This window comes from Aspergillus sclerotioniger (assembly GCF_003184525.1).
Source record: "Aspergillus sclerotioniger CBS 115572 chromosome Unknown BO94scaffold_50, whole genome shotgun sequence".
Classification (NCBI taxonomy): Eukaryota; Fungi; Ascomycota; class Eurotiomycetes; order Eurotiales; family Aspergillaceae; genus Aspergillus; species Aspergillus sclerotioniger.
Genome location: NW_020291040.1, coordinates 25,515 through 47,600, shown reverse-complemented (window position 1 = coordinate 47,600; position 22,086 = coordinate 25,515). Strand labels below are relative to the sequence as shown.

At 51.8% G+C, this 22,086-nt stretch overlaps 12 protein-coding genes across 12 annotated transcripts; 6 read left to right on the top strand and 6 right to left on the bottom strand.

Moving 5' to 3' along the window:
- Nucleotides 1-80: 80 nt before the first annotated feature.
- Nucleotides 81-925, top strand: BO94DRAFT_628992 (type 1 glutamine amidotransferase; the record flags this gene model as incomplete). The annotated part of the gene is made up of 3 exons (XM_025617528.1): nucleotides 81-306; nucleotides 357-583; nucleotides 628-925. The coding sequence occupies 3 exons, from the start codon at nucleotides 81-83 to the stop codon at nucleotides 766-768; spliced, it is 594 nt and encodes a 197-aa protein (XP_025461746.1). The 3' UTR covers nucleotides 769-925.
- A 532-nt stretch (nucleotides 926-1,457) lies between these two features.
- On the top strand, nucleotides 1,458-3,010 carry BO94DRAFT_551405 (aldehyde dehydrogenase family protein; the record flags this gene model as incomplete). Its single annotated transcript, XM_025613543.1, has 4 exons — nucleotides 1,458-1,859; nucleotides 1,918-2,390; nucleotides 2,437-2,848; nucleotides 2,897-3,010. The coding sequence occupies 4 exons, from the start codon at nucleotides 1,458-1,460 to the stop codon at nucleotides 3,008-3,010; spliced, it is 1,401 nt and encodes a 466-aa protein (XP_025461745.1).
- A 3,231-nt stretch (nucleotides 3,011-6,241) lies between these two features.
- BO94DRAFT_628990 (uncharacterized protein) lies at nucleotides 6,242-6,888 on the top strand (the record flags this gene model as incomplete). The annotated part of the gene is made up of 2 exons (XM_025617527.1): nucleotides 6,242-6,646; nucleotides 6,697-6,888. The coding sequence occupies 2 exons, from the start codon at nucleotides 6,242-6,244 to the stop codon at nucleotides 6,886-6,888; spliced, it is 597 nt and encodes a 198-aa protein (XP_025461744.1).
- Nucleotides 6,889-6,916: 28 nt separating this feature from the next.
- On the bottom strand, nucleotides 6,917-7,808 carry BO94DRAFT_579619 (NAD(P)-binding protein; the record flags this gene model as incomplete). Its single annotated transcript, XM_025615280.1, has 1 exon — nucleotides 6,917-7,808. Exon 1 carries the CDS (start codon nucleotides 7,799-7,801, stop codon nucleotides 6,917-6,919), a length of 885 nt encoding a protein of 294 aa, XP_025461743.1. The 5' UTR covers nucleotides 7,802-7,808.
- Nucleotides 7,809-8,924: 1,116 nt separating this feature from the next.
- On the top strand, nucleotides 8,925-10,050 carry BO94DRAFT_540560 (oxidoreductase, short-chain dehydrogenase/reductase family). The gene is made up of 3 exons (XM_025612941.1): nucleotides 8,925-9,062; nucleotides 9,144-9,649; nucleotides 9,694-10,050. Exons 1-3 carry the CDS (start codon nucleotides 9,013-9,015, stop codon nucleotides 9,969-9,971), a joined length of 834 nt encoding a protein of 277 aa, XP_025461742.1. The 5' UTR covers nucleotides 8,925-9,012; the 3' UTR covers nucleotides 9,972-10,050.
- BO94DRAFT_479247 (Zn(II)2Cys6 transcription factor) lies at nucleotides 10,013-11,675 on the bottom strand (the record flags this gene model as incomplete). The annotated part of the gene is made up of 3 exons (XM_025608738.1): nucleotides 10,013-10,840; nucleotides 10,887-11,295; nucleotides 11,401-11,675. 3 exons carry the CDS (start codon nucleotides 11,673-11,675, stop codon nucleotides 10,013-10,015), a joined length of 1,512 nt encoding a protein of 503 aa, XP_025461741.1.
- Nucleotides 11,676-12,137: 462 nt separating this feature from the next.
- BO94DRAFT_504109 (uncharacterized protein) lies at nucleotides 12,138-13,714 on the top strand. Its single transcript, XM_025609498.1, has 2 exons — nucleotides 12,138-12,426; nucleotides 12,489-13,714. The coding sequence occupies exons 1-2, from the start codon at nucleotides 12,229-12,231 to the stop codon at nucleotides 13,641-13,643; spliced, it is 1,353 nt and encodes a 450-aa protein (XP_025461740.1). The 5' UTR covers nucleotides 12,138-12,228; the 3' UTR covers nucleotides 13,644-13,714.
- Nucleotides 13,661-15,124, bottom strand: BO94DRAFT_613524 (MFS transporter). The gene has a single exon (XM_025616700.1). The coding sequence runs from the start codon at nucleotides 15,067-15,069 to the stop codon at nucleotides 13,678-13,680; it is 1,392 nt and encodes a 463-aa protein (XP_025461739.1). The 5' UTR covers nucleotides 15,070-15,124; the 3' UTR covers nucleotides 13,661-13,677.
- A 120-nt stretch (nucleotides 15,125-15,244) lies between these two features.
- On the bottom strand, nucleotides 15,245-16,759 carry BO94DRAFT_570143 (putative acid phosphatase; the record flags this gene model as incomplete). The annotated part of the gene is made up of 4 exons (XM_025614781.1): nucleotides 15,245-15,421; nucleotides 15,471-15,992; nucleotides 16,030-16,494; nucleotides 16,592-16,759. 4 exons carry the CDS (start codon nucleotides 16,757-16,759, stop codon nucleotides 15,392-15,394), a joined length of 1,185 nt encoding a protein of 394 aa, XP_025461738.1. The 3' UTR covers nucleotides 15,245-15,391.
- A 1,118-nt stretch (nucleotides 16,760-17,877) lies between these two features.
- Nucleotides 17,878-19,492, bottom strand: BO94DRAFT_540556 (putative ribosome associated DnaJ chaperone Zuotin). Its single transcript, XM_025612940.1, has 3 exons — nucleotides 19,322-19,492; nucleotides 19,099-19,239; nucleotides 17,878-19,048 (listed from the first exon to the last, which is right to left on the bottom strand). The coding sequence occupies exons 1-3, from the start codon at nucleotides 19,472-19,474 to the stop codon at nucleotides 17,999-18,001; spliced, it is 1,344 nt and encodes a 447-aa protein (XP_025461737.1). The 5' UTR covers nucleotides 19,475-19,492; the 3' UTR covers nucleotides 17,878-17,998.
- Nucleotides 19,493-19,630: 138 nt separating this feature from the next.
- On the top strand, nucleotides 19,631-20,527 carry BO94DRAFT_540553 (LYR motif-containing protein). Its single transcript, XM_025612939.1, has 3 exons — nucleotides 19,631-19,970; nucleotides 20,025-20,201; nucleotides 20,265-20,527. The coding sequence occupies exons 1-3, from the start codon at nucleotides 19,895-19,897 to the stop codon at nucleotides 20,357-20,359; spliced, it is 348 nt and encodes a 115-aa protein (XP_025461736.1). The 5' UTR covers nucleotides 19,631-19,894; the 3' UTR covers nucleotides 20,360-20,527.
- Nucleotides 20,298-22,005, bottom strand: slt11 (Pre-mRNA-splicing factor ECM2). The gene is made up of 2 exons (XM_025617526.1): nucleotides 21,657-22,005; nucleotides 20,298-21,604 (listed from the first exon to the last, which is right to left on the bottom strand). Exons 1-2 carry the CDS (start codon nucleotides 21,795-21,797, stop codon nucleotides 20,588-20,590), a joined length of 1,158 nt encoding a protein of 385 aa, XP_025461735.1. The 5' UTR covers nucleotides 21,798-22,005; the 3' UTR covers nucleotides 20,298-20,587.
- Between the last annotated feature and the right edge of the window lie 81 nt (nucleotides 22,006-22,086).

Sequence of the window (22,086 nt, the reverse complement as noted above, 5' to 3'; positions counted from 1 at the left end):
TAAATAACTAGGCTGCAAGCAGTACGACTAACTGCAATAGAAAATTCACAGGTCCTCACATGACAAACTAAATTGCAACCATGTCATTACAACTCCTTCGAGTAGCCGTCCTTGAGTGTGACACCCCGATTGACCCTATCAAGGCCAAGTACGGCACATACGGAGACATCTTCGACAACCACCTCAAGGAGGGACTTGAGCGCATTGGAGATGTCGAGCTGCAGTTGACCAGGTTTGATGTGGTGCAACCATTCCCAGAATACCCCAAGCCAGATGACTTTGATGTCGTCCATCTCTCAGGCAGCAGTATGTTTTATCGCACTATATCTAGTCTGGCATCTTGCTGAGGTCACTAGAACACGACTCCTACAAAGACGAGCCATGGATCCTCACTCTCACCAGATTCGTCCAAGACTGCTATCTGATACACCATAAACCCGTCATCGGCATCTGCTTCGGGCACCAGATCATTGCGCGTGCTCTCGGGGCGCGCGTGGGTCCAAACGTGTCAGGATGGGAGGTTGCCGTGGAGCCCATGTCCCTGACTAGCGTGGGAAAACAACTTCTGAGAAAGGATACTTTTGTATGTTCGTTTTCTGGCTTCGTGACAAGTGCTGACACTCGCAGTCTCTGCATATGATGCACCGCGACATTGTGTACGAGGTCCCGCCAGGATGCGTCAACCTCGGAAGCAGCCTGATCTGCGGCATTCAAGGGATTTATATCCCCAAACGAATTCTTTGTGTTCAAGGCCATCCTGAGTACTAGGTCCTGGCCTGCGGGAAGCCCCCAGCCCAAGGCATTGCGAAGCGCCTTAGTAAGCAACATGCAACGCACTTTGACCGTATTTAAAGAGCTTCATCAAGCGCATGTAAAGGGCTACTAAAGGGCTCAGTCAAATACTTAAAAACGCAGTACTTGATTCAGACCCCCTCCGAGACCCTTGTTGGGCTGAAGCGGTAAGTACTGGCAATATAGTTTAAGTCACGTTACGAGTGAATATAACAACCAATCAGGAAGCCGAAATTGTGCAACTTGTTGGACCAATGAGAAGCCTCGGAGCTGGAAACTTCCCTAGCAGGACCGAACCTAGTATTGCTCAGCGCTAGCGCGCTTCGCAAATAACGAATTCATGGTATCCGAGCTTCTGAAGCTGCGACGGGGGATGATCGGTGAGGGGGTTTATATGGATGCGATGGCACGAGTTGGAAATTCGCACGACGGGGTACTGTTCTCTGAGACGATGTATCGATTTGCATTGGGACTGTTAGAATAGAATGTGTAGAAAGCCCACCGCGGGACCGCGGGACCGCGCCAGCACCGGCGGACCGCGGTACTTGCCTCAGGCATTCAGATACGCAGCTCTTCTTATCGGTCGGTTATAAGACCCCAAGATCCAACTTCCACTTCCCAACCATCGTCATCGAATATCTCAGTATCTCAGTTCTACAAGCACCATGTCCAACAAAATTTGTACCCTCTCCCCCTCCACCAACAAGGTCATCTTCGAACACCCTGGCATCTCCCTTGACGAGGCCCGCCAGATCGCCCAGGCATCGCAAGATGCATTCCGCACATACAAGCAGACAACGCTGGCTCAGCGCAAGGAGATCATCCTCAAAGCTCTGGACCTAATTGCTGCCAACAAAGAGACGCTGGCTGAGGAGCTGACCACACAAATGGGCCGTCCGATTGCCTTTAGCGCAAAAGAAATCGAGACCTTTCGCAAGCGCGGAGATTACCTCCTCGACATTGCGGAGGACAGCCTTAAGTCCCTCCCTGGTGCTCCTGAGAATGGCTTCAGGAGATTCCTCAAGAAGGAACCGGTTGGACCGACTTTGATCATCACCGCATGGAATGTAAGTTCCTTGCCATCGCACCGATGTCAAATCCACACACAGCCGCTAATAATATCAGTTCCCCTACCTAGTCACAATCAACGCCCTTGTCCCCGCCCTCCTCGCCGGAAACACTGTCCTCCTCCGTCCATCCCCTCAAACCCCGATCTTTGGCGAGCGCCTTCTCCAATACTTCACCGAAGCTGGTCTTCCTCCCAACGTCCTCCAGCTCGTCCACTGCGGCTCTCCGGAGGTGCTCGATCAGATCGTTCAGCTCCCCCAGATCCAACTCATCTCTTTCACTGGATCTACGGCAGGTGGATTCCGCATCCGCGAAGCGACCGCGCGCAGAATTGTCCCGGTCAACCTCGAGCTCGGAGGAAACGACCCGGCGTATGTCCGACCGGATGCAGACATTCCATATGTAGCTGCGCAGCTCGTCGATGGTGCTGTCTTCAACTCGGGTCAGAGCTGCTGTGCTGTTGAGCGGGTCTATGTGCATGCTGACGTGCACGATGCATTCGTGGAGGAGGTGAAGAAGGAGCTGGCTACGTAAGTACCCTATGTCTTGCCACGATTCATACTTACGAGACAAAAGATACAAGCTCGGTTCCCCACACGACAAGTCCACTACCACTGGCCCGGTTGTCTCCCAAGCAGCGCTCAAGAACATTCAATCGCACATCACCGACGCCGTGTCCAAGGGCGCCATCAATGCAACCCCCGAAAATGCCAGTTTTGTGAACCCCCCGGCGGAAGGAAACTACCAGCCTCCTACTGTCCTGACTAATGTCACTCATGAGATGGTGGTCATGAAAGAAGAGACCTTTGGTCCTGTCATGCCAATCATGAAGGTCTCCTCGGACGAGGAGGCGATTACTCTGATGAATGACAGTGACTATGGTCTTACGGCCAGTATTTGGACGAAGGATATCAAGAAGGGAGAGGAGCTGATTGACAGCTTGGAGGCGGGAACGGTGTATATCAACCGCTGCGATTATCCCAGTCCGGTATGTATAGCTTCCACTAATGTTTGAAGGGGTACTAATGTCTCGCAGGACCTCGCATGGATTGGGTGGAAGAACTCTGGTCTGGGATGTACCCTGGGACCCCAGGGATTCGATGCATTCTATAAGCTGAAGAGCTTCCACATCAAGGAGGCGCAGGCGTAAGCTTGATGGATGTATAGTTCTAGATGAGCCATGACGTAATGTACTTGAAAGTTATTGTTTCTTATTCTGGAGACCTGTAGTTTTGAATGATCTCCGTGGAGAGTTTCTTGAAATTAACCCGCAATAAGCGGATGAAGCCGAGATTCGCGGCAGATTCCGGCATTTCGCAGGAAGACTCCTACGCAGGTCGACAATTTGAACCACACATCGTCCCTTATAAAAAGGCCAAAGTGATCTGCGTACTTGGTCTTCAATTCACTCGTTTAAACAGTCGGTCCTTACCTTCAAACCTCATGTATTCTTATCCACGTGTCCTGTCTATGTCTACACAATTATATACAATCCTGACACACTCGAACCCGGGAAACGAACTACTACCCAAAAACTGATTCACCATCAGCATCCTCCAATTCCGAACCAGGCCAAATACCTCTGCAGCAAACCAGACAATGCTCAGTAGATGTGATGATGTTTCAATCCAGAGGGCATAATCTCTTGCATGACTATAACCACTGAAAGATGATCTGGCCGGATATCAACAGAGAACCCGAGTCAAGGCCACCACCCATAGCCCAAGGAACTAAGTTCTTGGCACATATACTGATTTCACGAAGGCTGCTCAACATCAAGAGATGTTGAGGGTGCCTAACTGGTGCTACTTTTGGCATCGTTGTGGATAATTCAACGACGCAGTCCTCATGATGTGGATTTTATCAGGGTATATGTGTCAGTTCACAGTGGATACGAGAAAGACATACGCAAGGATCTCAGTTAGCTTCTGCCTCTTCCTCCCGTTCGATCGGCGGATGGGAAAAAGCTTGTGGTAATGGAAGTGATTAATTCTTCCAGCTTCATAACATCTCGGACAGTCACCCAGATGCAATACTGTTGCTGTTCATTGGCAGTCCTGTCAATGCCAGGACAAGACAAAATAACAGGCAGGATGTACTTGATCATGCTGTGGTTCTGTCCTTTGAGATTGACACGAAGCATTCTCCGCACACAGTCTCTGAGCAGACACCGTCGATCGATACCCAGTGCCGATTACTCTTCCCTGCTATCAAGGCAGTTGGACTAATTCTTTCTGAGCAAGGGTACATCTCAGAAGTCCCCTGGCCTCCACGCTTTCCATCGAACATATATTAACCCTGATATCATCCGAAGCCCAGTCTCCATTCTTCCTACGGTACTTGTCGCGGTAGAAATTACCCATCGCTTGGAAGAAGCACTCGCTGCCTGTCAGAATTAACCAGACTACAATCGACGACAAAGACCTTCCACGTCTATTGGATCGTTCAAAAGAAGATCGGAATTTGGATTGGATGGTCAAAGAATAATTGGGCCACCATTCACCTTGGAAACCTGGTTCCTCGCGAGTATATCAATACCCGAACCCACGATTCCCTTCACTTCCGCACTCGGCCAAGTGTTCTTCCTGGCTTCGGTGTGCACTTGAGCCAAGTGACTGGACTCTGTTATGGAATTGTTCTGTGTGATCATGGTTCTCTTTGAATTCCTTTCTCGGGTCAAACTGCAAGGTCTCACCCATTTGACCAACGCCGACGTCCCTATACCCACATCTTCCGTGAATCGCATAGAGAAACTATAAAGCCGGCATCCGCTCACCCTTATACAGGGAATGGAAACGGCGAGAGGCCAAGAAGCAGAACAGAGATGACGATGGAGTGAGACCCCTCAACAACGAATGGAATATTACAATGAATTTCTAGCACGGCCGGCCATACAAAATACCTATAAGGAATGTGCGTGTTCTGCCGTGGCCCAAGAGAAGGGACATCACTTGACAACAAGAAAAGATAGTGGACTTACCCTACAACTGAACCCCTGGAATTATCGACACCTCACTCGTTTGCTTGCCAATCGCCACTATGGTTGGGAAATCTCTTTACGATGAAATCAAACAAGGCTGTATGAAGATAAGATGACTGATTGATTGGTTTGTTATTCAATCTAATGAAGCTTCTTGATATGAGGTGATGCGGCCTGCCAGGCACTAAGGCCTCTTATTAATGCCTAAATTCAGACCCAAATGAGTGGCACCTGAAAGGTATCACGAAGAGGCCTATACAGACAGACATGCATGAGTTTCCAATGTTGTTCGATGATTCACTGTGGACGAGACGCCTCTATGTCACAGTTACTCATTCATAATCTAACATACAGGGGTTGATCCTAAAGGCTAGTCCGGATTTACTATCCATACAATTAAGGCCTTTCCTGTGGTGTTCTACCATTATATCACCACAGGCTGAATTCAAGGTGCCATTCCGTTATGGTGCAGCGTTGACGGAAGAATAAGGCCGCAGGGCAGTTTCATGAGTGAGTCACATCTCCTTCTTTATTGCTTGTGAGATAGTTACATTAATATTCGATAGTCACACACCGCTCTGACTCCTCAAGCTGGTTGTTGGGTCCGTCAAGACAGCATCTTTATAGACCAACTATGTCATAACCTATAATCGCATCGCATAGCATTGCAGCGTGTCTTGGAATATAGGTCTCGGAAACTGAGGTCACAAGGACCATTCACCTCGTCGCTCGTCATTCAACAGTGTGTTGTTTTCTGTGGAGAAGTCCTCAGTATTAACGACGCAGGCAAAGGACATTCCATCTGGATTACTCCAACTACGATGCACTATCTATTGACATCCTTCGAGGCATCCTCCGAGGCATGGGTATCACCCATAAGACTGATGTTTCAACGGCCAGTGTGACATGGTTGGAAGGCCTGATAGGCCAGCCATCCACTTAGGCGCCAACCAAGGTTTCCTTATTTAATAGGTTCGTTTCATGATCACTATAATACTGTTTTGAGTAAATAAGCGTTAAATCAGATTTTCTATATACAAAAGAAAGCAATATATCAATATTGTTCGCATGACTACACTTACCATATGACTAACGTGTCAAGGTGTGTGTTGATGCCTGCTATCAAGTGACAGGAATATTCAATCTGCATAAAACAATAGCCAAGACCTCGAGAATCCGGGCCTACCATTGTTCACCGTGTTTGTCCGTGAAATTTCTGCGTCAAACAGGCAGAATCTATTGAATTCATTGACAACCAGCCTGGGACTGCATATGGCAAACCCAAGTATAAATACTCTCATCACCCAACTCCATTTCTTCCTCTTCATCCTGTCCTCCAAACACCTTTCCTCACAGTTACCTCTACCTTTTCTCAATCGCAATCTTCCTCTCATCAACACAATGGCTTCCACTACCAAGATCATCACCCTCTTCGTGACCCTGACTGCCATGGCATCCGCCAGCTGGGTCCCTCTCTTCGCTTTGATGGCCGGTTCGGCCCTCACCCACGCCTGTCCCATCCCCAGCAACAGCACCGGAGTCGATGCTATTGTCTCAGGCATGACCACCCTCGCACTCGACTACGTGGCCTTCCAGAACGGAGTCCGGCATTTCAACGGCACCCAAGATCAGTACGACAATGGTCTGTATGGGGAGATCACCGTCGAAAAGGCCATCAAATATGTCACCGAGGTGACTATTGCCTCGGATGCACTCAACGCCAATGAGAGCCAGCAGGTTCTGAATGCCATGAAGCTTCCTTATCCTACTTTTATGCAGGAGTTGCTGCACGATATAGCAACCATGGTGAGTTAGTCCGTCTCAAATATTCAAATAATGTACTAACACATGTATAGGCCCCACCCATCGCCAGACTCAACAAGACAGCAGACGTGATTGCCATCATCCAGGGCTTGAACAAAATCACCGATCAACTTACCGGGGCGGTGCAGAAGAAGGTAGTTCCAGATGTAGCAAAAAAGGTGGCTAATGGACAGATGTGGGTGGATAAGTTGTTTACGGATACCATTCGTGCATATCAAATGTGAGCATAGCTACTACCATAGCATAATAAACTTATACATCCTTCTTCGAATCTCTCCCCAAAACCCCCTCCACGACATCCAACCCCGTAACCCTCGCCCACAACCAATCACACCAACCCACCGGCAACCACCCCACCACTTTAGCAATCCAAACACTTTCTCCCCTCCAAACCACCTTCGGCGTCCTCTTCTTCTTCTTCAACAAATCCCCCACCACCTTCCCCGCCCAAACATCCCTATCCATGCCCTTCCCCCGAAACTCCTCCTGCCTCATCGCCCTCTCCACCACCTCCTTCGCCCCCTCATACACCGACCCCGATGGCAACCTCAACCCATCCCCCCTCCCCTTGCCATTCTCCCCCTCAATCAAATTCGACCTAACCAACCCAGTCCTCAACTCCACAACCCTCACCCCCAACACCCCCAATTCCATCCTCATCGTCTCACTAAAGACCGAAATCGCAGCCTTCGAGGCAGAATACGCCCCCTGAAACGGCAACACAGTGATCATCGCCAACGACGTCTGATTCACCACCATCCCCCCGGTTTCACTCTTCAGCAACAGGGGTAAACAAGCCTGCGTCATGGCGAGATAACTCCACACGTTGAGGTCGAAGAGTTCCTTTGCGGCTGGGAGGGAGAGATCGGAGATAGGCATGTGGAGGTTTGCGCCTGCGTTGTTGACGAGGATGTCGAGGGAGGGGAGTTGGGATATTGCAGCGGTGATGGAGGTGGGGGAGAGGACGTCGAGGGTTAGGGTGGTGATGCCTGCGAGTGAGCATTGGGTGAGTTTGGCGGGGTTGCGGCCTGTGGCGTAGACTTTTAGCCCGCGGGCGTGGAAGGCGAGGGCGAGGGAGGCGCCGAGGCTGTTGTTGGAACAGCCGGTTATGAGGACTGAGGTTTGGGGTGGGGACATTTTGGTGTTGGATGTGTATAGTATATGTGGGAATGGGTTTGATTGATTGATAGATGGGGTGGGCCGGGATGCAGGGGAGATATATATGTCGCTTTACTGGGTTATATACAATAAAGCTATGATACAGGAGTACTAGATGATCAGGATACCACTTCTAGAAACATTGTAGTATAATTCCCCCGTCCCCGATATACATCCAAAGTATAGAAAAAGCTACCCCGGAACAACCGTCTATCCGCTCCACAGCCAAATGCACATCACCAGCACTAAGAAACATAAGCTATGATACTTACATCTTGATTGGTCCACTGAAAACCCTAGATTCTTATGCAGGGAGTAGTTCTGCAGGGTCAAGACTAGTAAGTAATAGCATCGGGACAATAATCTCCCCGAGTCCGTCGGGGGGATTGATTGATTTCCCCCGTTCCTGCTTACTGTATCTCATCACTCAGACAATTCGAGTGAGCAAAGTTGACAAGAAGAATGAAGAATTAATTCTTATATGATTAACAAATCCTTTCATCATATACTGTATTGCGCTCTTACTTCCAGTGCTGAATCTCATCTCATCCTACCTCATAGTCTAGGCGCGATGCAAACAATCCAAACCACCACACCGTCCGTCTCTTTCCCTCCCCTCCAAACACGAACCTCTTCACATCACATACTCCATCTCCCTCAAACCAATCCCAAACTCATATACACCATCAGCATACGATAACCCCCACATGACATCTCTCAGTCTCTCAGTCTCCCAAACCATCCCCAAAAAGACAAGGGCATACACTAACCCAATGCAATGTACCGCGGTCCCGGACCGCGGGGTACGCCCCACCTCTTATCTGCGTTCTTCTTATCGCGGCGCGCTTGCAGCTGAGAGGTGAGAGGACAGCCTGGCGATCTGGGCAAGTGGGTTGGGTTGGTCCGACGCCGGCGGATGCGATGCGATGCCCGCAGCGCAGATAGCGGTGGGCCACGGCCATATTTCCGCGTTGTAAGGATTAAGGAATAGATAGCTGCGGAGTAGGGAGGACCGATCAGCTAGGTGGTAGGTTATTAGGTAATTATGGGGGGGAGGGGTAGTAAGGGGAGGGGGGTATAAATTGGGACGGTCGCTCTTTGGGTTGATTACTCGGTCGGTCACTTCACTTATTTGATTGACTTGATTTCGAGTTACAGCTACGCTACACTACTTCATACTACACGACACAATGGTTGGACGACTTGCTGGAAAGAATGCCCTCGTTACTGGTGCTGCGGGGTAGGATTTATTGTTTTATTTATTCCTTGGCTATGATTCGGATGCTAATAGGTGTTGGTGTTGGTGTTGGTGTTGGTGTAGTGGCATCGGTCTCGAAACTACCATCCTCATGCTTCGCGAAGGCGCCTCCGTTCTCATGACTGATATTAGTGCCCCCGGGCTCGAAAAGGCTCTGGCCAAGGTAAACCAGGTGGTTCCTCAGCGTGAGGGCAAGGTGGAGACTCGCGCGGTGGATGTCTCCAAGGAGGCTGAGGTTGAGGCCGCCGTGGCTCAGCTCGATGCCTGGGGTGGTTTGGATGTCATTTTCAATAATGCGGGAATCATGCATGCGAAGGATGGTGACTCGGAGGAGACCCCCGAGGCGATCTGGGATTTGACGATGAACATCAATGTCAAGGGAGTGTGGTATGGCTGCAAGCATGCAGTCAAGGCGCTCCGCCGACACGGAAAGAAGAAGGGAAGCATCATCAACACGGCCAGTATGGTGGCTTTGGTGGGTGCCGCCACGCCGCAGCTGGCCTACACCGCTAGTAAGGGAGCTGTCTTGGCGATGACGCGCGAATTGGCCATTGTGCATGCCAGAGAAGGTGAGTGCTCCGCTGGTTCTGTATGGCTGCAGCTAACGATGCAGGTTTCCGGTTCAACTCGCTGTGCCCCGCCCCGCTCAACACCCCCTTGCTGCAGGACTGGCTCGGTGACGACAAGGAGAAGCGCTTCCGTCGCGAGGTCCACTTCCCGACCGGCCGTTTTGGAGAGGCCGTCGAACAAGCCCACGCCGTCATCTTCCTGGCCAGCGACGAGAGCAGCTTCGTCAATGCCACCGATTTCGTTGTCGACGGTGGCCTGACCAAGGCGTATGTGACCCCCGAGGGCCCGGCCACCGAGGCCCCTAAGAACCTGGCTCAATAGGCAGCTGGGCGCTATGAGTGATGATTTGTATGATAGCCTGATTAGGCAAACGATATCCATATTTGATTCCGTTGCATAGCTCGGCAGATGTTCCATGGCCCTGCCTCGTCTAATGGCATCTGCCACATGTGCTCAAGTAAAAGTAGAGTCCGTTGCATGTTGCCCAGTCCAAAGGTATTGACCATGGTGGTGAGGCGTTGGCGTAGAGTATCCTGGTGTTCCGCGTCGGACAAACAAGACCCGACCACAGCAATAGGCCAGCACAGACCCGAATTTATACGCGCAGTAGCCGACAGCTGGCTTAGATATGACATGGCATCGGTGATTGCAGTATCAATCAACCCTTGATACATGCCGTTGTCAGTGCGCGAGAACCCGCCTAACGAAGTGTACAGATAAAGTAGCATCGCTTGTTGGAAAATCCGTCCCGCAAGAAACACCTCCGGAGTAGCAGAGGCATATGGCATCCACCGCATGATCTGCACTTGCAAGGAGCCGAACATGGCAATATCATCTGCAGTGGGCATGGCTGACTGCCCATCGTGCATCATCCATTGCCGACCCAGGTCGAAAATGCACGGGATCATGAGCAACAGCTCCAGCCAGCAGCCACATAAATTCCCCACATACTCTGACTGCAACAACTGTCGTGCCTTTTGTTCGAGGTCAAAGTTCAGAAAAAGCTGGGCACTAACTCGAGCATCGATTGATATCATGCTCACTGCCGCCGTGTAGGTGTAGTATTCTATAACAAAGTCCTTGAGATCTTTCGGGACGGCTGCATCACTCTGTGCGAGAAGACGGATCAAGAGAGAATTAGCAGCGGTCAAGTGGTCGAATATCGTGCCGTTCATATCGCCTTTGGCTGTCTGTATTGCATTAGCCACGCGCAGCTTCTATCACCGATGGCATTACCTCTGTAAAGCACATCACCAATGCCCCCACTGTCAGCATAAGCGCGTTTGACTCTTTCCCGTCGATAAACTCCGTAACCCCTTTTCGAAACAGCTGAAGGGCGGTGGTGTAGTGACTCTGCGCAACCTCGTCAGACTCCTTGCGAGAGCGAAATGCTCGATGGGCAGCACTCTGAGTCAGAACCAGCTGAAGGAGTAGGTCGCTACTGAAAGCAAGTGGAACAATCTGGACCAGAAAGGGGTTAATAGGAGTGGAGCCGTTGGCCATACAGTCGGCCGTAGTAGCTAGGTAGTGGCTAAGAAGCTGGTAGGAATCGGGTCCATGGCCAGGGAACATTGACAGGCTTCGAGGGAGCACATTCCCAACGGTCAAGCTCTGATTGCCGTCTATAGAAGTCGTCTGAGGAACCCTTGTCGTGACCAAAGCACCCGACGCAGACTCATGAGAAGTATCCTCCGGGGAGTCGGAATTCCGCGATATCTCCTCCAGGGAGGAGGGCGAGGTGGAAGAAGACTCCGTCGAGCTTGACGCTCCACGCTGCATCCTCGCCGGTTGGCCATCTTCCTGTGGTGGTTGGCCCTGTGGATCACCCTCCTCCGGCCTGGTGGATAGATTATTGGCCTTGGATCCGGGGATGATGGTAGGCCACTGGCAGGTGAGCTTGTTCCGCACACATCCCCCACAGACCGGCTTGGTTTCGTCACACTTCTTCTTGCGGCGTCTGCAGGCCCAGCAACCGGTGCGGACCCGGACGATGGGGTCGGTTCGCGGCCGTCTACTAGGCGGCATTGGTGTTGGAGATGAAGCGACCAGCGATTAGCGCAACAGATTGGAGAGAGATTCGAGCGGGAGAAGATGAGCGGAGGCACCGCGATAAGCCGAGTCGTTGATGCCGTTGATTGGCCGGTGGGGCCGAGCAGTGGATCTGATTCCATCGCCGTCATGACGGAGCATTCTGCAGATATCAAGTTTGCTCCAAGGTAGGACTATTAATCTACATGAGGATGAGAATTGGCCGTCTACAGATGGTTGAGCTAGTGTCAACTGTCAACTGGTCAATGTGTGTCAAGATAGTCAGTATGCAGATGAAGCCCGGTCCAGAGTTCAGGCTAAACCATGCCACCCACCCGCCCGATGGCCATTATCGCGCACCATCGAGATCATGGCAGGCTAAACTTTAACCGACTGACTGATCTCACCGAATCCCCCATTCATGGCACCCTGCATGCAGCCCCACATCCGAACATGCGGAGAGAGCAACACTTTAAGATCCGGACGTCCTTCCAACATCACCCAATTGTACAGCACAATCCATCTCGTTGGGATTGAACCGAGACTCAACATGGCCTCCACTCCCCCTCTTCGCCCCCTCGCCTCCCAATCAGATCTCCAAGCCTTCTACATCGGCAAGGATATCAGCAATGTCCCCAAGCCCGCTGTTGTTGTAGACGTGGCGATAATCAGGCGCCATTGTGCGTCTATGTTAGAGGCCGCGAACGCACTGGGTGTCGGGTTTAGAGCTCATGTTAAGACACATAAGGTATCTACGAAGAGCAACCTACCCGGAAGATAATGAGATGGAATAAATGACTCATGTAACAGACACCTCAAATTGCGCGCCTGCAGGTCGGTGAGGACGGCAAAGACGCCAACTTTGTTATTTCAACGGTTCTCGAAGGGGAGACTCTATCACCTCTGTTCAAAGAGCTTCGGGCCGCAGGAAGGAGGGTTAATGTACTCTATGGAATTCCGCTGGTTCCGTCCCAGGTCACACGCTTGGCGGAGTTGGCGAAACAGATCGGGGAGGGGAGTGTGTCGGTGATGATAGACCATCCGGATCAAGTGGAGTATTTGAACCACTTTCGAGAGGTGGCGGGATTCCCGGCCTGTATGTTTATCAAGGTGGATTCGGGATATCATCGGGCTGGACTGCCGCCGGATATGTTGAATAAGGGGGGATTGTTGGAGAGGGTCGTGCGGGAGGAGAAGGAGGGTAGGTTGGTGCTGTTGGGAGTGTATTCGCATAATAGCTTGAGCTATTCGGGGTCGACGGTGGAGGAGTTGATGGGTTTCTTGAAGGGGGAGATTGTGGGGTGTCGAGAGGCATTGAGGAGGAATCAACATCTGTTGGCAGGGGAAAGGGAAAGGGAGTTGGTGATTAGTGTTGGGGCCACGCCGCAAGTGGTTTCGGTAAAGAGGCTCTTGCAGGGGGAGTTGGGCCCAGAGGCACAGGAGTTGAAGGCGTTGTTGGATGGTTATGAGGAGGGAATTGGGCGGGTCAAGGTTGAGTTGCATGCAGGTGTCTATCCCGTGCTTGATATGCAGCAGTTGGGGACGAATGCGCATACGGGGGATGCTGGGGAGGAGATTGCCATCTCGGTGGTGGCTGAGGTTTGCAGCGTGTACAACGATGCTGAACGGTCAAAGCCAGAAGCCTTGGTTGCTGCAGGGTCACTGGCTCTGGGAAGAGAACCATGCAAGTCTTATCCTGGATGGGGGCTAGTTGGGGACTGGAAACGACAGAAAGGCCCCTCGCGGCTGATTGTCGAACGCATCAGTCAGGAACATGCCATTCTGGCTTGGGAGAAGGGGGAGAAATCGGAAATCCCTCTCCAAGTTGGCCAGGCCGTGAGGATTTTCCCCAATCATGCATGCGTGACGGGTGCGTTGTACGGATGGTATCTGGTGGTGGATTCGAGTCAGGATGGGGAGGGAACGACAATCGTGGACGTGTGGCCGAGGCCAACGGGGTGGTAATTGGACATAGCTTATTTATATATAGCTCACACGCTCAAACTCTCCCCAGCAAAAACAACTTCTGCGGTCTCATCCACTTAAAGTAATTCGGAAAAGACGATACATGTCCCTCGCGCTCAATTGATGCCTTCTTCTGAATCTCATAAAACTTCCACGACCGAAGAATGCACAAGCATGTAGCCCCCAGAATAAACATGCAAGAGATATACACCTGCGCGCTGAGGTAGCCAGAACTACCAACCATGCTGAGGGCGATCGCCTCCGCCACCGTAGTCGGCGCAACCAAAGTCAAACAGATGAGTCCAAACGTGGAGGGGAGACGATTCAACCCGACTACGTCGGTCAGGACCGGTGCGATGGTGCTCCAGAATGTTCCGCAGATCATTCCGCCCAAAAGGGCAAAGAGTAAGAGGAGAGCATATGAATGGGCCGGGATCCAGATGGCGAGACACAGCACGGCGCAGGTGGCGGTCACGGCCATGGATACGGTAATACGCCCGTAGATATCACTAATGTAGCCGACTAGAGGTCGTCTAACGGCGAGGCCAAGATTGAGGATAGCCCCAGCGACAGAGCCCTGTTGGGACGTGAGACCGATGGAGGATGCGTAGTTAGGAAGGGAGTAGATGAGCGCAATATATCCGAGATCTGTGGACATGCCCCACACACTGACCAGGAGGACTTCGAGATGACCGAGATCTCGGTGGTTGAGGGTCCGTTGGCTGCTTTGTGTGCGAGAGCGTGAACGGTCTTTGAGCAGAAGTGAGGATATAAGGTTCGAGCCTAGAGCGCAGAATGCTAGGATCCGATAGGTATTCCGCACACCCATTGTCTCAATAGCACGTCCTGCGGCCAGGTTATATGCCAGGCCGCCCAAACCGGCCCCAGAGGAAGTAAGACCGCTGGAAAAGCTACGTTTGGTGGAGAACCATTTGGGGAGGATGGAGGTGGCTGTCAGATAGGTAAAGCCCATTCCGATGCCAAAGCAAATGCCCTGGGAGAGGAAGAGATGCCACACCGCGGTAGCGTACGAGGCAGCGAACAGGGCAGCGAAGATCAAGCTTGTACCGATAAGCAATGTCAATCGTATTCCGATCCCATCGTTGGCTTTGGTGACGATGGGCCCGATCAGTAGGCACTGCGAGATGGACAGCCCGCCGATTATTGCAAAGTCCAGGTGGCTTGCCCCGGGGAAGGTGGAGTTGGAGAGATAGTAGTTGAGAACGGCTCCCCAAGCACTATTGACGCCCCAGGTGTGCACATTGATCATGAAGACGCAAAAGGTGCACACCCAGCCATATCCACCATTCGGTGGGATGTCTTCAAAGGTGCTCACGTTCTCGGGACTTTCACTGATATCGAGGTGTGGAGGCTGCAACTCGATATTGTCCCCGGTTGCGCGTGGTTGTGTGTTATGGCCACACATTTTGGAACTAGGAGGGATGTTTCTTCTGCAGACTTGTGGGTTTGTGGTAGGTGAGGGGTTGGTACATCATTGTGCGCCGGCTTAATTAGATTCGTCAGGGCTCGCCTGAGTCACGAATCATTGGCGCTGGCATGTCCAGGCTATCTGCAGCTTATTAATGTTGAGAAAGAGGATTCGCTGACCAAAGTCATCTTGAATTTGTTTGTCTGTGGACCCAAAGATAAAAATTGCACGAATATATATTACAAAAGACGCTCATGGTTTTGCATTCCAAAATTATTCCACCAAAAGGTATGTCATTAGGGCGACGGGTCAATTATTGTCAAACACCAGACTCAACTTTGCCGTTCTTCTGAGGAACCGATTAGCATGGTTGATAAAAAAAGGGGGTGGTAACATACCAAGGTCCTGCTATACTTCACGCCAACGTTGTTTCCGCTGCGCGAGTCATAGGGAAAAGGAGTGGTGTAGTTGAAGGTAGCAGTGAGGTTTTTGTAGGTCTTCTTGACAGTAGACAAGACTCCATGGCCCGCAGAGCAGCTAGCCTCTGTTGCAGGAACAGGCCAGCCAGCGTAGTACTCGCTGTATTCATCCTCGGACAGAGGCCCCCAGTGGGTCTGGTTCATGTACAAGTTGCTCGTATCGATTTCATAGTTGACATATCCAGTCTTCGCGGCCAACCAGCTGAACAAGTTCGCACCGCAGTCCCAGCGACCCAGAGAGGGAAGACCCCAGTTAGCGGACAGAGAGGCAATGACCGAGTAGTGGCTGTAGAAAGTGTCATCTTTGGTGCCGCGGAGATGTTCCGGGACCGCACCACCGAGCAAGAAAGTGAAAACGTTGTTGCCGATCTCATAAGTATCAATCTCATCAAATGTAAGCATGATCAGAGTATCCTTAGTGAAGTAGTCATTTTCCAGAAGCTCGGTCAGAAAGCGCCCAAGTCCAAGCACCGGAAACGGTTATGTTGGTGTCATGTCCATCATTCGTCATGTTCGGAGTGATGAACATGTATTGGGGAAGACGGTGGTGCTCCAGATCATCGTAGAAGCTGCTGAAATTCTTGATCTGACGGAGACGGAGAGCGTCTTGGGTATAGGAATCAAACAGGATCAGCGGATTGTGCTTGCGGACATAGTCATTGGCACCGATTTCGGGGTAGCGGTAGCCCTGGTAGCCGGGGTAGGGGATAGCTTCCTGGTATTCGCCCCAGGCGATGTTCTTCGTATCGAACAAATCGGCAATGGTAGAGACATTGGCAGGGATCTGATGGAAGTCATCGTTGTCCATGCCGAAGGTGTCTCCACTGGCGGATGCGCAATAGTTGGGTTCGGACGGGTGGGTGACAGCCCAGAAGTTGTTCAGGAGGAGACCTTTCTTGGCCAGCTCGGCCAGGTGCTCGTTATCAGCAGCCACATCAAAGTCCTGTCCGGATGAATTGCGTCAGCATACTGCCTATTCGCATATACAAGTTGTGACAAGTCAAGGGAAACCATATGGTGTTCTCCAACCAGATGTTCACGAAGCGGTTAAACGCAAGTCCCTTGACATTCGAGACTGGAGAATAAGGCAGTACCGTGGCCTGTGCAGCACCAATCTCAGCTGAGGATGGGTATTCTTCCGAAGAGGTTTGGGCTAAAGCAAAAGAAAGGCCTCCAAGAAGGGCCGCGAGGGAGTGCCTGGTCAACATGATGTTTGTGATCAGCAGATCAAGGCTAAAGGAAAGGGAGAAATCCAATGGTGTTGATCACAGAGAGGCACACGAGCAGAAAGAATCCACGGGATGCGTGGCCCCTGGGAGCATCTTTATACCTTTACTCAAGCTGGTGAAAGCTTCATACTTCCCATCATGCGAGTGTTTATTCTTCCTGCGCCGGATCTGCCCCGTGGGCAACCTAATCAGTCCCCTTCGATTGGATGAGCTTGTTAACCGAAGGGGGACGCGACCAAGCTCCCCACGGAGTCTGTGGTCGTAGGGAATTTCCTCGGCTGCGCTTTGTAGCTGACGAGGTCTGATGCACTGCACGTTGCACCTCAATGGCAGCTGACTGGCCGGCCGGGAAAGCCCGCTAATCGCCAAGTCTGGAGCAGGGGCCCAGTTGCGAGGGGGTCAGAAATTAGTGCGAGGGTGTCAGAGAATTCCTGACACCTGATGAGCTCAGTCACGTGAAAAGATGATCCAGTGTCAGGATTTGAATTCTGATACCGGATCAGCTACTCTGACACTGGATCAGCTATTATAATATTTAATTATTAAATCTAACCACATTTTTCTACGAATTTTAGGGTATTTATTAGGGTATTTAAGGTATTTAGGATATTAGTGATTTTTAGAGATTTTTTTTTAATTTTTAAGTATAATTCTTAATCACGTGCAGAGCTGATCCAGTATCAGAAATATTATGTATAAAGCTGATTCAGTGTCAGAAATATCACGTGTTTAGACTGATCTAGTATCAGACTTAAAAATATCAGGTGACTGAGCTCATCCGGTGTCAGGAATTCTCTGACACCCTCGCACTAATTTCTGACCCCCTCGCAGCTGTATCCCCGTCTGGAGCTTTGTCGGCATCATTCAGTACAGATTGCCCATTGGTCAATTCGTTTATCTTCCACAGAGTGGAGATCACGGGCTCGGCTGGCCCTGGCACGTGCCCCCAATGCCTTCAGCCAGCGGAAGTCGTGGATGAAATTCAGAGACAGGATCGCTTATGGGAGCTGTCTGTTACGTAGGCACTGCATTCGCACCAGTCCTAGATGTAGCTAGGAACAAAATACTCCGTACGGAACACTCCACAGACGGATACGGTTGAACTCCATAAATGTCGTCGCTCTCATTATTGTAGCCAACTCTATCGATCTATATACCGCACACCCGTGTAGCAAATAAATCGGGATGCATCATATACGTCTATACCCGTCGCTGCCTCTAAGCAAAGAACTTGGCCTCGCCCTCCTTCACCTTGCCAGCACCAACCAGTCTCTTGACCTCCTCGACGTACACGGTCTTGACGGCAGCACTGTCCTTACCGGCAGCAGTAAGACGCTCAGCCAGGCCAGCAAGCTCCTCGGCGTCGATCTTGCTGATGACAAGGTCGACATCGCCCAAGACGGAGTCAACCTGAGCGGCGGAGGGCTCGCCACCCTCACCGAAGTAGTTGACATCCTTGACGGAACCCTTGAGAACACGCTTGTTCTTCTTGGTGGCGTTCTTAGCAGCTTCCTTGGCCTTCTTGTTCTTCTCGCGCTCGGCCTTGGCAGCCTCCTCGGCGTCCTTCTTGGCCTGCTCCTCAGCCAGACGGGCCTTCTCCTTCTCCTCAGCAAGGCGCTTGATCTCAGCCTCCTTCTCGAGACGCTTCTTGTCCTTGTCGGCACGAGCAGCCTTGCGGAACTTCTTGATTCTCTCGTCACCGGCGGCACAGTCGTCCACGAGGTGGCGCAGGCGAGCAGTGTCCTCGGTCTTGCGCTTGCGGCGAGCGTTGGCGTTCTTCTTCTCCATGTGACGCTTCTGGTCACGGTTCTCGTTGTCATCCGGCACATCCTCGTCCAGGTACTCGAAGGTACGCCAGCTGTCGAAATCGTACCAGAAGTTGTAGAAATTCTCGACCTCCTCCTGGGTGCTGTTCTCGTCACCCAACTGGGGCACGGGCTGGATCTTGGAGAAACGACCCTCGGCCTTGAAGACGGGGCGCCAGAGCTTGAAGAAGTTGCCCTTGGCGGCTTCCTTCTTGGTCGGGGGCTCGACCTCAGCGGCCTCGTCTACGGAATCGAACTGGCGACGCTTGACGGGGTCCGAGAGCACCTCAGTAGCCTTCTGGATGCACTTGAAGAAGTTGTCGTTCTCATCGCGGTCACCCAGGGCGGCCTTCTTATCGGGGTGGTGACGGAGGACCTTCTTGCGGTGGGCGCGCTTGATCTGCTCGGGGGTGGCGCGCCAGCGGTGCTTGGACAGACCGAGAACCTGGTAGTGATCTTGTCCCTACAATAGGTGAGTGTCATTCTTGTCTCTGAAACCCTGATGTCACATACCTTCCAGTCCTTGGCCTCTCTGGCGAGGAGCATGGGGTCCTCATCCTCGGAGATATCATCATCCTCATCGTCTTCGGTGCTCTTGACATTCTGCTGGGCCTGGATTCTCTCATCCTCGGAGAAGGTGCGCTGGTGACGCTTCTGGGGGGTTGTCAGTAGTGAACAATTGTAGTGTGAAGCCGTAGTAAAAGCGTCAAAAGAGAGATCATCGTGGGGCACATACTCTGCGAGCGTGGGCCAGGAAGTGAGGGCCAACAGGCTCCAGGTTTCTCTGGGTGGCGGCGGACACAGAGCCAACGGCCTTGAAGTCCTTCTCGGCACTCCAGCCCGCAGGCAGGGAGGGGAGGGTAACGTTGATGGTCTGAACGGTAGCCATGGTGGGTTTGAGGGTGTGTGACGGGGAGAATTCCAGACGCTTGGGCTGCAAGTCAAAAGTTGCTTTTCATTTTTTTCTGCCCCGACTTCCCGCCACTCGGTGGGCCAATCAAATGGGGGTTGTTTCGGAGGTCATCGAAAGCCATGAACTGCCGCAGGAAGACGACCAGATTCTCACCTCTTGGGACATTGATTGGAGACCCTTTTTGATAATTGTCATATTCTAGCGACATCGCTAACAATACTACTGAGCCATATTCTGATTATCGAGCCGCACCGTGTGGCCACTAGAGTCTGAATAAAAACTATCCGATATCCTCGCAGCACACCATCCCCAAAGATCTAAATCTACCAGGAGCTTTTCCTCAAGACGAAGACAAGAGCGTTTACTTTTCCTTCAATTTCATTCTAAATTTATACAATGGCCTCTCAGACCGCCCTCTCAGCACGCGGTGCTTACCGTCAACTCCTCCGCGCTACCCGGGTTGCCTTCCAGGGTCAGTTTCCACCTCGAAAGCTTGTCATTCATTGCTAACGTTCTCTGCTTGAAGATGACGTCCGTGTTATGATTGCCGCCCGTCAAGAAGCCCGCCGGAATTTCGACAGTCACCGCCGCCATGGCATTGATACCCCGATGCAGATCAATCATGCGATCGAAGTGGCGAATATCCTCAAGCACAACATTGTACAGGGTGTCCGGGAAGAGGGCAAGGAGGATGCCAAGTGGGGTGAGTAATTTCCACGTTGACCATTAGGGCTAATGGAATGGTGCTAACCTTGGGTGTGATTAGAACTCCGCATCCATGACGATATTGAGCGCGGCGACAACGACTCGATCAAGATTGCAGGAAAGAAGGTCAAGGTGGATAAACCATGCTCGGCATAGTGTTCCTTAAGAAGCATATGCGTGGGTGTAAGGATGGCTGCAGACTATTGCATTTGCAGATTGTATTATAGTATACCCAAACTTTTCTCTCTCCTTCCGGCGTCTCTTTGGGGGTATTTTATGGTTTAATCAAAATGTAGAAATACACAACGCCCGCTCACGAACATACATTGAAGCCTCCTTGTTCCTGAATCCGTAGAAAACAAGTGAAATGAGTCGAAATGCAGTTTAATCACCAGACAAGCTGGAGTACTGGATCTCTCCAGCGCCCGGAGGCGGCGCGACAGTATAGTTCCGTGGTCTCTGGTCTTTTCCAAGCTCATCCCCAGCAGCTGTGATGGCTCTCTTTCCTGAATCGGCGAGCCGCGGGCCTGCCGCCTGCCGACCTTCCCGAGCATTCTTCATGCGCTCTTCGCGCTCCATGTTATCCAAAGGCTTAGGCTTGCCCCACCGAACACGCAGAGGGCAGCCCTCGATGACAGCCCTACCCTGGCAATGCTTCGCGGCTGCCTCAGCACTCTCGCGAGAAGCAAAGTTGATGAACGCGGAGTGAGCGCGGTGGGAGCAGATCAATGACCGCAATTGTCCAAACTGTGAGAAGAATGTACGCAGAGTATGTTCCGGAAGATCATCTTCAACACCGGTAACAAAGAGCGAGGTGATGTTCGGGTCCGCGGGAGGTAGGATATCTTCTGCCGATGGGGGCACCTGGGCGGCGCTGGGGAATGGACGGCCTCCACGGCCACCACGCATACCTCCTCGTCCTCTGCCAGGAAGTGGTGTTCCCCTTCTGCTGTCGCTTGTTCGGATGGGCCCTGGGCCATTTCCGTATCGGCTATGTACCACTGGCGCGTCGCTGGATGCTGAAGGCTCACCCTCTCCGTCCCCGGACGGTGCCTCAATCTGGCGGGGCTTTCTGTAGTAGGGTTCGCTGTTGGCGAGTCTTCGGAGCAGTTCCCGGGCTTTCTCATCCGTCTTCTCGTATTCTTCAACCGCACCGCGCCCCTCCTCGATTTCCTTCTCGTGACCTTGGGCGTAGTATTCGCGGTTGATAGTGCTTTCGGGGCCGGGGGCGACCATCTTCAGAGCGGCATCACGAACCACAATGGGAAGCCCGAAAGACAAATCGAGCATGCAACACTGACAACAGTTCTTCAACCGCGCGCAGGTCAGGCAGATACTGGTTCGCTTTTGGCGCGCGGTGCGGTCGGCTTTCCAGCGGAATATGGTGAAGGGACGGGTACACTGACATATGTTAGTACGCTACAGCTGAAAAAGGAGGGATAAGACTACATACGATCTTGCATTCTGCGCCATGGTCTTCCTTGAGCATCTGAACGTAAGGATTGTCTGGGAGGCAGTTCTCGCAGACGGAGGGGAAATCGGTTGTCTCCCATCCGGACCGGTTCAGGTCCTGCTTGATCTGCGGAGGAGGCATATTGTCGCTTAATCAACGTAGCCGTGCTTCTAAGCAAAATGCGAAGCCCGGCGGAGGTGGTGCGGACGAGCTGTGCGTTGTCGGAAGCAAGAACTTGGATTATCGATAGAGGGTGGCGCATTCTGTGGCTGGGCTGTGGCTAGTCATGACATGAGCTTGTTTGGTCACGTGACTCTCTCAGTTTGGTCGTATCCGCACAAGATAAACAACGATAAGGGGTAGCATAATACTACTAGTAGCCATGGCATGTGTAGTAGATATCATGGGGGCTATCCATAGATCTTTAGTC

What these genes read in the sequence shown, in the direction of transcription:
- BO94DRAFT_540560 (XM_025612941.1), top strand. Translation starts at nt 9,013, where the DNA reads ATGGTTGGACGACTTGCTGGAAAGAATGCCCTCGTTACTGGTGCTGCG. An exon ending in CTCGTTACTGGTGCTGCGGG is followed by an intron (nt 9,063 to 9,143) that starts GTAGGATTTATT and finishes GTGTTGGTGTAG; the next exon opens with TGGCATCGGTCTCGAAACTA. An exon ending in CATTGTGCATGCCAGAGAAG is followed by an intron (nt 9,650 to 9,693) that starts GTGAGTGCTCCG and finishes CTAACGATGCAG; the next exon opens with GTTTCCGGTTCAACTCGCTG.
- BO94DRAFT_504109 (XM_025609498.1), top strand. Translation starts at nt 12,229, where the DNA reads ATGGCCTCCACTCCCCCTCTTCGCCCCCTCGCCTCCCAATCAGATCTC. An exon ending in CTCATGTTAAGACACATAAG is followed by an intron (nt 12,427 to 12,488) that starts GTATCTACGAAG and finishes CTCATGTAACAG; the next exon opens with ACACCTCAAATTGCGCGCCT.
- BO94DRAFT_613524 (XM_025616700.1), bottom strand. Translation starts at nt 15,069, where the DNA reads ATGTGTGGCCATAACACACAACCACGCGCAACCGGGGACAATATCGAG.
- BO94DRAFT_540556 (XM_025612940.1), bottom strand. Translation starts at nt 19,474, where the DNA reads ATGGCTACCGTTCAGACCATCAACGTTACCCTCCCCTCCCTGCCTGCG. An exon ending in TCCTGGCCCACGCTCGCAGA is followed by an intron (nt 19,240 to 19,321) that starts GTATGTGCCCCA and finishes ACAACCCCCCAG; the next exon opens with AAGCGTCACCAGCGCACCTT. An exon ending in GAGAGGCCAAGGACTGGAAG is followed by an intron (nt 19,049 to 19,098) that starts GTATGTGACATC and finishes CACCTATTGTAG; the next exon opens with GGACAAGATCACTACCAGGT.
- slt11 (XM_025617526.1), bottom strand. Translation starts at nt 21,797, where the DNA reads ATGCCTCCTCCGCAGATCAAGCAGGACCTGAACCGGTCCGGATGGGAG. An exon ending in ATGGCGCAGAATGCAAGATC is followed by an intron (nt 21,605 to 21,656) that starts GTATGTAGTCTT and finishes AACATATGTCAG; the next exon opens with TGTACCCGTCCCTTCACCAT.
- BO94DRAFT_540553 (XM_025612939.1), top strand. Translation starts at nt 19,895, where the DNA reads ATGGCCTCTCAGACCGCCCTCTCAGCACGCGGTGCTTACCGTCAACTC. An exon ending in TACCCGGGTTGCCTTCCAGG is followed by an intron (nt 19,971 to 20,024) that starts GTCAGTTTCCAC and finishes CTCTGCTTGAAG; the next exon opens with ATGACGTCCGTGTTATGATT. An exon ending in CAAGGAGGATGCCAAGTGGG is followed by an intron (nt 20,202 to 20,264) that starts GTGAGTAATTTC and finishes GGGTGTGATTAG; the next exon opens with AACTCCGCATCCATGACGAT.